This window comes from Centropristis striata, chromosome 11, assembly GCF_030273125.1.
Source record: "Centropristis striata isolate RG_2023a ecotype Rhode Island chromosome 11, C.striata_1.0, whole genome shotgun sequence".
Classification (NCBI taxonomy): domain Eukaryota; kingdom Metazoa; phylum Chordata; class Actinopteri; order Perciformes; family Serranidae; genus Centropristis; species Centropristis striata.
Window position 1 is genome coordinate 38281255 of NC_081527.1, and position 10945 is coordinate 38292199.

Sequence of the window (10945 nt, forward strand, 5' to 3'; positions counted from 1 at the left end):
ACAATTTAAGATTTATTATAACAATAATAATGATAATAATAATAATAACACCAATATTTACAGCAAAAAAATAATAATAATGATAATAATAAGAATAGAATAGTTTTATTTTGTTGTGGCACAGTTAAAAGTTAAGTTAAGTTAAAAAAGAGCAGCTTTTTGAGACATAATGAGAGTTATTGCACATACAATACCAGGTATACTGATGAGTCTTCCCCTGAGTCTGCCTCCTTATTATTATTATTTTTTTGTGTATTTATTTTTATTGTTTTCATAACAGAAAAATATATACAAATTATGTATACAAATTAGAGATAAATGGTGGAGCTACACAGAACAATATGTTTTGGTTTTTTTGATTGAGTTTTTGACATTAGACAAACAAAACAAGGGTATAACATAAATGGCACAGCAATAGAATAACACTAATTCAGTTTTTAGACATTAAATCAAGAAAAGGTTGCCATATTTTAAAAAAGATATCCTCTTTAGTAGATATGATGTACCTGATTTTCTCCAAATGTAAAACATTTCCCAGCTGTCTCAACCACATTTCAAATGTAGGAGCCCTTTCAGATTTCCAAGACTGTAGAATTAACTTTCTGGCTAACAATGTTGAAAGGGAGATACTTATTATTATTATTACTATAAATAAAGAGAAATTGGGTTTATTAAGCATCAATTCATACACATTTATTTATTTATTTATTATTAATGCTAGCCCATATTTTTTCCAAACCAAGCAGCTGCAGTACCCTCCGGTCCAGACTGTGGCGGTGATGAGCTGTGACTGTCTGTAGACGGAAGAAGAAGCGGGCTAGAGTCTCTGGAGTGTGTGTGTGTGTGTGTGTGTGTGTGTGTGTGTGTGTGTGTGTGTGTGTGTGTGTGTGTGTGTGTCTCTGTGTGTGTGTGTGTGTGTGTGTGTGTGTGTGTGTGTGTGTGTCTCTGTGTGTGTGTGTGTGTGTGTGTGTGTGTGTGTGTGTGTGTGTGTGTGTGTGTGTGTGTCTCTGTGTGTGTGTGTGTGTGTGTGTGCAGATATGTCGGGCTGCAGGCTGCTGAGAGCCGTCAGGCGCGCACTTCAGGCTGTGCGCGCTCCCGCGAGGTGCGTGCAGACCTCGGCGGAGAGACATAATCCTGCACCACACCCACCGGTCCTGAAGAACTAGTTAGTTAGTTGCTGCTCATAGTGCAACATGTTATCAACAGTGGAGTAGAGAGTTCCTCAGGTCGCTGTCAGGACAGTAGAGACTCTTACAGTAAGTTACAGTTACACTGTTTACTCTGCATGTTAGTTCTTGTTAGCACCAAGTAGTAAAGTGTGGTGTTTGTGTTTCTGGTTGTTGTTGTAGCTGCAGCCTGCAGTCCGTGACCAGCAGGGTTCTTGGTGTTTATTATCCAGATGTTTCGGTTTACACAACTAGTTGTGTAGTCCTTCCATAACCTGCAGCATAACAGTTAGTTTGTTCATAAACTAATGTGTCTCAGACCTGTATGTTTACTGTTCCTGTGTACACCTAGACACTCCACCCTGCAGGTATTTATACTCTGAGCTAACGTTACTGCAGCATGGATCAGAGTCTAGGTTAAAGCATGGAGCAGTGCAGCTCTGGCACAGCTACATGAAGAATTATGAGATAAGAGTTTCAGGTGCATCTTTAATCCAAAGTACAACATTAACCCATTGACGCCTAAAACTTCCTGTAAAACCTCTGGGCGATTTTAAAATCAGCCCCTAAAACCTGAAGTTTTTCTGGAAATTCAACAGAAGTGTCAACTCTTCTACTAAATAATAGATTTTTCAGCTTCTGTAGCAGATAGAAGTTAAATTCAAAAAGTATTTGAGAGCTTATACAAATACTACAAAACGACATAAACGCGTTCCAGGCTTCAATGGGTTAACATTATTACTTCAGATCCTTTAAACCAGAAGTTTAAGAGCACAACATGACTGGAATATTTGGCTTTCTTGGGGATCTGAGAACTTTACCTGACCTTTGAGTTTTTGAAGAAATAATGAATCATTTTTCAGGAAACCGTTGCAGTGTTTCACCATCTCAGGCTGCATGAGGTCCACCCTGCTGTCTATACTGATGCATGTCTCATGGACTGAGGAAACTGCATTTAAAGAATTCAAATCTCAAAGAAAAACACATCTAGAGATTACAGTATGTTGTGTTGCAAATATCAGTTTAGAGAATAGTTGAATGTAATGTAATTAAGGTTAGGTAAATATGCCTTTACTGTGTGTTTATTGGTGTTTACAGAAGCTTTCATGTGTAAATATTCAACTGAATAACTTGTTCCAGTCAGTTTCTGTTATTAAGACAATCTCAGAAATATACTAATAACGTCAAGCCACAAAATGTACCATTCTTCTGTTAAATGTCTGGAACTGAGCTGTCTCACTATTCACACCTGCAGCTGTTTGTTGTTTCTGTATGTATCCAGTAAAGACACTACATAGAACAGTTCAAACAAGTTATAACAGGTCTCCATTGTAAGAGCCTCCCTAAACCCTCTGGCGTATGGGCCATAATTCATTCTTCGCTCTCACATTCACAAGTTTACCTCTCACATACACATTATTTTATGAATGTGAGAGGTAAAATTGTAAATGTGATATATATATATATATATATATATATATATGACATATAGACGGACATACTTTTCAGAGACCAACATTTCCATATTAAACATACTTTTTAAAAATTGGTCTTTTGTAATATACAATTTTTTTGAGACATTGAATTTCAGGTGTTCATTAAATGTAAGCCATAATCATTATAATTAGGAGAAATTAAAAATGAAGACTTAAAATGTTTCATTCTGTGTGTAATGGATCTATATAATGTTTCATAATTTCCACTTTTTGAAATGAATTACTGACATAAATGAACTTTTCTATGATATTCTAATTCATTGAGATGAACCTGTACTCAAGCAGCCCCACATGTTCAAAACAATCCTAAAGAGTTATAAAGTGATGCCAAAGGATCCTGACAAAGCGTTTGTGAGTGAGAACGGGTTGATATATATTAGAGATGCATTCTGATCATCACTGGTGTCTTTTAATATTCTTAAAGCTGACCAAAACAACTAAATTAAAGCTCAAATTCATCTGAAACTAAGAAACTCTTCTCTTCTCCTCTCAGCTGTAAAGATGAGTTCCAGAGTGTCAGGTGAGCTGGAGAAAGAGGAGGATGAGGAGGAGGAGGAAGAGGAAGAGGAAGAGAGCGTGAACCCCTCAGAGGTGAAGATGAGTCAGATCGTGATGCCGTGCCACAGCAACCACCGCCAGGAGCTCAGCGTGGGCCAGCTGCTCAAATGGATCGACTCCACCGCCTGCCTCTCTGGTGAGAACCACTCAGTATCAGGCTACGCTCACACAGCAGGGCTTAGTGCGAGAATTAGGATTTTTTTGTGGAATCCGATTTTTTTGCAAAGTCGTTCACATTTCCAATTAAATGTGACTTGTATGTGATCTCCAGTGTGAACTTTAAACGTACCAAAAGTGTCCCGCATGCTCATTGGAGGACACGATGACGTCACACCAAGGTTATTATAGTTAACGAAAACTAACGAAATAACGAAAACTAGAATTGAAAAAACATTTTCGTTAACTGAAATAAAAATAAAAACTAGAGTTTTTAAAAAAACGATAACTGAAACTGTATTGCGTGGTTACAAAACTAACTAAAACTAACTAAAATTATAGTGAAAATGTCCTTAGTTTTCGTTTTTGTCAACTTTTTTCATTCATAATTCAGTGTTTCTATTTGAACATGCAACACATGGTGAATATGTTTACTGAGACTGGGATGTTTACACTAGAACCAAAATACAAAACAGTTAATAACCTTATTGGGGCTGAGATGATAAACCAAAGGAAATAAAGGCAAAATTTATTATGACCTCTTTGAATCTGGCACCAACACATAGAACTGGAACTCACACCTAACACTAAAACTAATAAAAACTAAACTAAAACTCGAAAACTCACTCTAAAAACGAACTAAAACGAACTGAATTTGAAAACAAAAATTCACAACCAAATTAAAACTAAAACTAATGAAAAATCCAAAACTATTATAACCTTGTGTCACACGCAGCGAGCGTGCTCAGTGTTTACTGTAGTAGCGTAAAACATGGCCGCCAGCAGGAAGCCTATGTATGATGAATGGGACCTGGCCGTTCAGACTGGAGTAGCATGTCAAAAGATCAGATATGTATCGGTTTTAGGAGCACATATCCAAGTGGCCTGGATCGCATTTGAAAAAATCTGATCTGTGTCGATCAGACTGTCATTAAAAGATCAGATACAGGTCGCATAGGGGAGGAAACATCTGATTTGGGTCACAGGCTGCAGTCTGACCGTAGCCTGAGTCAATTCAACTTTATTTATAGAGCGCATTTCATGCACAAGGCAGACTCGCTGTGCTTCACAATGGATATACATGATTACAGTTAAAAAACAAAACAAAACAACAGAAAACAAACAAACAAAAACAAACAAACAATTAGAAAAAATCAATTACAGATTAATTGAAGAGTGCAGGTAGACAAGCTATTCCATACTCACCACATACACACTGACTTACTCTTACATGTGCACCCACTCCCACAACCACACACACACACACACACACTTCAACCGAATGCTGCTGAGAAAAGTTCGGTTTTTATTTATTTTTTATAAATGGCTACTGATGTGGCATGTTTGACTGAGTCAGGCATTATGGGGCATAAAGACTAAAAGCTGCTTCTCCTTCTGTGGCTCTGTGTGAGGATGATGAGTTGCCGCTGCCTGTTGACTGAAGTCATGTGTTGAAGTTTCTGTTGTGAGTGTCAGCACTTTTTTCTAACCACTGACAGATATTAAACTGACTGTGTGTCTGTTGTCTGTGATCAGCTGAGAGACACGCTGGCTGCTGCTGCGTCACCGCCTCCATGGACGACATCATCTTTGAACACACCATCAGGTAACAGGACAGGTGTTCACAGTCTCCTGAGCTGCTGCTGGAGGTTAAACATGATCTGAAGTGTTCCTTCTCTGTTCTCAGTGTGGGTCAGGTGGTGAACATCAAGGCCAAGGTCAACAGAGCCTTCAACAGCAGCATGGAGGTCAGATATCTTTATGCTTTATGGTTTAACTATCTGCACAGTTACAGTTACATAAAATGACAAAGATAACAAATAATGTAAAGTACAGGGGAGGCAGAAAACCCAGATGGGCTTATTTAACCCATAAGAACCCAGACCCAGTAATCCTTGAAGGAAAATTATGGGGGATATACCACAGACCTAGTGAACCACATAGAACACATTGTGATTTAACGGTTTAACCCTTTATCAGGCAAAGAATTATATTTGGTAACTTCAGGTAATATTTCGAGAAAAAAGTTAAATTTAAAGTGGCAAATCTACAAGAAAAAAAGTTGCAGATTCAAGAGATTTAAAGTGGCAAATTCAATCTAGTAAATTTGCAACTTTTTTCTCAAAATATTACCTGAAGTTACCAAATATAGTTCTTTGCCTGATAAAGGGTTAACTGCATTTTGTGTCCACAAAATTAAATTCATTCAAGAATTGTTTTGTCCAACCAAGTATTCATTTGACTTCAGTCTTTTTATTCTCCACAATGAGAGTCAAACCCACAGACTGACCAACAAAGTATTCAGTCAAACTGAACTGAACTGATATCAAACATGTTGGACGACAACAACTGCAGCATTTTATCAAACTTTCACCAACAACAAGCTTCACTGCTCTCTTTTTATTTGAAATGAAACATAAAAAAAGACGAAGACCTTTGCAGCGTTATTTCATTAACTTCCCGACATGATACAGTATATTCATAAAAGTGAGCCTGCTACTGCAAAAATACTGACGGCCCGTCGGCTTAATATCTTAATATACTTGGCGGCCATGAATCGTTATAATATTGCCACGCTAAATATCACAATACTATGCTGTATGGATCATAGCCCACCTCTAGTATTAATACACCTGTCACAGCTATGGCAACATGCTGTTAAACATTACCAAACATTTTCTCTCATCTGTCTGGGCTTAGACTGTATATGATGTAATACAATAATAATGATAAATATAAGGCAACTGTTTCCAGCTGTTAAAAGGCTTCTTCCATTTGTTACTTAAGTTCTGATACCTTGATTACATTTAAGGAGAGTTTTACCTTAACACTGGGACAGAATATGTCTCTGGTCAAAGCATAAGAGTTAGACCTTTATTATCATTATGTCATGTATGTCCCCTCCCAGGTGGGCATCACTGTGAGCTGTGAGGACCTGTTCTCTGACCGTCACTGGAGGGTTTGTCGTGCCTTCGCCACGTTTGTTACCCAGCGCACAAACACAGGACAAAAGGTGAGATATGTCTGCTCATCTACATTAAAATAACTGAGAAACAAAGACGCACAATTGCAGTTCAGGAGTCTGCATCAGTGTGTGTAGATAATCTGATCTCCTGACGTCTCCTCCAGGTGAGGGTGAAGCCAATCGTCCCTCACACTGAGAAGGAGCAGGTTGAATACAGCGTGGCTGCTGAGAGACGCAGGGTCAGGATGTTACATGATGACATCATCAGAGACCTGCTCTCCTACGGCTCCATCCTGCCAGGTAACATTAAGATTCCCTTTTTAGTCCCACAATGGGGAAATCAACCTCTGCATTGAACCCATCCATGTCATGATAAGTCACTTTGGTAGCCACACCTTAAAGCATATTCTGCTTTATTGTCTATTTTACTCTAAATGGGACCATCATTTACAACATTCAGTTTTGAAGAAGACTTGAAACTAGCAATTAAAAGCATAAACTCATGAAGAAAATGGGTAAAAAATACTGTAAGAAGTAGGTTAAATTCTTCATAGACTTCACAATCGTACTTGTTTTTGCAAGATTTTAAATTAAATTAAATAATAGATATCACTATGAAACTTTCTCAGTTGATTACTTATGTTAAGATGAGAAAAAAATGTATTGCATGTTTTTTGTATTTTAATGTTTACATATGCAAATGAGGCCATATCTCATTAAATATGCGGACAAAATCAGATCGTTTGATAAAGTCATGCTCAAAATATTTTTTCCAAGAGTAAACATGTATACTTGGGGGTCTGATAGTAGGAACCAATGGGGTGGAGTCAGGGAGTCAGAAAGTATTTAGAGGAACATGTTGTTGGTTTGAATATCTTGTGGGTTTATTGACATTTAATAGCCTCAGACATTTCCTATAAAACATTGCATTACTCTCTGATTACTCTCTCTGTGTGTGTGTGTGTGTGTGTGTGTGTGTGTGTGTGTGTGTGTGTGTGTGTGTGTGTGTGTGTCAGCTGATGACTCGGCTGGAGACGATGCTGTTGCAGCAGAAAAGACCAAAGTAGAGAGTGTTGAACTGGTTCTACCACCACACGCTAACCATCAGGTCATTATTCAGTCTCTCTGTCTGTTTATCACCAGTTATTATTTGAGTTATGATAATGTAAAGGTTATTTACTTTAGTATTTCATTTTGATGTAACTTTATACAAATATTATTTGTACAAATATACATAATGAAACATGAATTAAACAAAGACATTGAAGCCTTCTACTATTCATTCACACTGTGTTCATCTCTGTTTCTCTTGTTACCAGGTGAACACATTTGGAGGGCAGATCATGGCCTGGATGGTGAACGTAGCTACGATTGCTGCCAGGTACAATCACATCTCAAAGTTATTTCTTTGAATGTTTTTTTTTTTTTCTTCATTTTATTAATTCTTCTTTTCGAACCAAAAAAAAGCCCCCAACATAAACTACAACAGCGTAGGCTAGATGCATATACATATTCATACACATACTCACATAGGCACCATTAAACAGATGTACATAAACATATAAACATTTACACACATACAGTATATAAAGCCCTATACATATACATGCATCTGCCCCGTCAGTAATAAGATAGAAATAAGAACCAGTTAACTTAATATTCAATATGCATTTCCTTTTATCATTTTGGTTCGAAAAAAAGGGAGTAGGCTGAAGTATAAAATACTGATCTAGGCCTCTCCCCTGACACTCAACACTTCAAAATAAGAAATTGTATCTCTATATATAGCCACTTAATGTCAAATAAATATTTATTATTATTATTATTATTTATTTACTTATTTTCTTATTAGTCAACCATCGTATATCAAACAACTTAGATCTGAGAATTTCTATTACTCCCGCAAAGAAAACAAACAAACAAAAGAATGTGACATATTTAATGTTTCCATTATCGTACTATCTCTTGTTCTTGGTGCAGCCGTCTGTGCCAGGCTCACCCGACGCTCCAGGCCATCGACATGTTCACCTTCAGAGGGCCGTCTCAGGTGGGAGACCGGCTGCAGCTGAAGGCCATCGTCAACAACGCCTTCAGGAACAGGTAAACAACGCCTTCAGGAACAGGTAGAGTGACCAGAATCACCTTAAAGATCAGAGGATGAGGTGAAACTGACTGACTCTGTGTGCTGCAGCATGGAGGTGGGGGTTCGGGCTGAAGCCTACCAGGAGGACGGAGCTAACCGACATATTAACTCCGCCTTCATGACCTTCGAGGTGCTGGACGGCCAGGGGAAGGCCTGTACGTTACCACGGATACGACCAGAACCCCTGGTGAGTCAACCAGCAGAACGAAGACATTAAGATGTTTTAATATCTGAAGGTGGAACAGAAACAGTTATGTTTCATGTTGCACCACAATGCAACATGAAACAATGCAAGTCTGTCTTTTTTTTTTTTTTTTTAAACTTTATTTTTATAAAGTCATTCATTTTGCAGTATACTTAGAAAGAAATAAAGAAAAAGAACAAGAACAGATGAAAAAAATATACATACGTATATATATATATATATATATATATATATATATATATATGTATTGATAAAGACTCAAGGACTGAACTGATAATCACCTTTCATTCTTAAGTGAGTCTTATTTAAGTCATTAAAACAGGATGCAGGCCGACTGTCTCACACTAGCTGTAGCCTTTATTGCAAAACCTCTGACTCATATTTTTAATCTCTTCTTTGCAACAATGAGGTCTCTAACATATGGACATCTGCCAATGTGAAGTGTTTGCTGAGTTGTAAATAACTACAGGCCGATCTCTAAATGATGTGTCCAAAGTCCTTTAAAAGCCTGTAAATGAGTTCTTCTTGGACACAAACGGTATTAAAACACAACATCAGTCGTTCTTTAGGAACAACAAGTTCTCCTAAAGTGGTCAGTGACATAACTGAGGCACTGGACTGTAAAAAATCTGACGGCTGATAGTTTACCTCGTCAGAGACACTTGTTGGAGTATCTGAGCACGCTGGAAGATACTTCTACAATTACTTGTCCAGTTTGCTGGATCTTCCTCCTCCTCCTCCTCCTCCTCCTCCCTGTATCCAAAGGTGTGGCCCAGGGTTCCAAATTAGGACCACTGCTGTTTTCGATTTATCTAAAAAGTCTTTCTGCCAATTTATCAAATGCACCAATGACACAGTTATCTATTGCTACAAACCTTTGAGTCCCTACAGTCTGTCGTTGTTCAACTTCATGACTCAACTTAAATTGGTGTTAAATGTTGACAAATCCAAATTCATGCTGTTTTGAAATGGCATAAAATTAACATAGACTCTTCCCATGTGCTCAAGGGGTTGCAACTGAAATGGTTCATTCAGCATTCAAGTATTTGAGTATTAATATTGGCCAGAGATGTCTTCTGTGGCTCTAGGGCAGCCATGTCAAGTCTTATAAAGTAACTGATGATGTTATTATCCTCTAATATCATGGGAGTTATTTTGACATGGACCTGTGTTAAAACACTTTGAGTTTGGACTCTGTAGGATTCTGGTGCTTAGAGGGTCTGAAGAAGGAACACCAGGTTAAATTATGGGAAATGTGGGATGCAGTGATTTTGGAGTTGGAGATTAAAAGTCAGTATATCTTCTTAACATTAACAGTCCCCTAACTTCATGGGAAAAAATATTGGAATGCCACAAAGTGTCTTAGATTATACACAAAACAGCTTTCTGGGATCAGCTCCAGATCACTGTGAGCATAAAGACGATGTAGAGACTGGTAGCTGGGTTGAGGTGTCTGATTGAACTTCTCTGTGTTTTAGACTGTCTCTCTGTGTCTCTCACTCACAGGAAGGGGGGAGGAGGTTTCGAGAGGCAATAGCTCGGAAGAAGATCAGATTGGACAGGTAAGATATCCGCCTATTTCTCACTTTTAAATCCACTTCTGTGTGTCAGATGGGATACTTTGTACATTTTTAGGTAATTCACTTTAGTCAAAAAAAAGAAGAGGAATTGACCTTTTCAGGATGGAGCACAATCTGCAGCAGGAACCGGCCTGCCAAGGGTCCAAACGGCCCACCCAATCACTTTACAAAGTGTAAAAGGTAGAGAGAAGACATTAATTGCAGTGTTTCAACGCTGCACTAGATATATACGAGTAACAGGGCATATGCTGGATTATCTATTACAGATCTCATGCTTACATAATATAGGCTACTTGACTCAAAACAGTCAAGCTGGGCTGTTCATGCAGAAGCTGCTTTTTGAAAATTTGACAGAAGATGATGGGAAACCAGTGAAGAACTTGAAAGAATAACCAAGAACAGATAAGATAAAGGAAATGTTTGCAGGTTTGAAGAGATAGCAGTCTGGTTTTAGTCGTAGCCAAGACAACAGCAACACAGCCGTGAAACCCGGCTGCCTTTTTTATAACAGAATAGCAATAATAAGAGCGTTTGTGAAGGAGTGCTTGTTGAAGGAAGCAGAAATAATTTGCCGTGACAAGTTGCAGGCTTTCACCACATCAGCCTGACAAGAGACTCTTGCATGCATGGAACATGTAAACATATTGAAGGTCTACGGTTCCACTAGTGGTAAAAA

The 10945-nt window shown here is 38.1% G+C and overlaps 1 protein-coding gene across 1 annotated transcript in view; it reads left to right on the forward strand.

The window, feature by feature from the left end:
• The first annotated feature begins 1022 nt into the window (after positions 1 to 1022).
• Positions 1023 to 10945, forward strand: part of LOC131980105 (acyl-coenzyme A thioesterase 11-like) — a 15180-nt gene continuing 5257 nt past the window's right edge. Inside the window, exons 1-11 of the mRNA XM_059344276.1 lie at positions 1023 to 1256; positions 3156 to 3356; positions 4913 to 4982; positions 5064 to 5124; positions 6285 to 6389; positions 6506 to 6641; positions 7358 to 7449; positions 7661 to 7722; positions 8322 to 8441; positions 8533 to 8671; positions 10196 to 10251. Coding sequence (XP_059200259.1) covers positions 3164 to 3356; positions 4913 to 4982; positions 5064 to 5124; positions 6285 to 6389; positions 6506 to 6641; positions 7358 to 7449; positions 7661 to 7722; positions 8322 to 8441; positions 8533 to 8671; positions 10196 to 10251 — 1034 coding nt within the window. The 5' untranslated portion in view covers positions 1023 to 1256; positions 3156 to 3163. The remainder of the gene's footprint in view (positions 1257 to 3155; positions 3357 to 4912; positions 4983 to 5063; positions 5125 to 6284; positions 6390 to 6505; positions 6642 to 7357; positions 7450 to 7660; positions 7723 to 8321; positions 8442 to 8532; positions 8672 to 10195; positions 10252 to 10945) is intronic.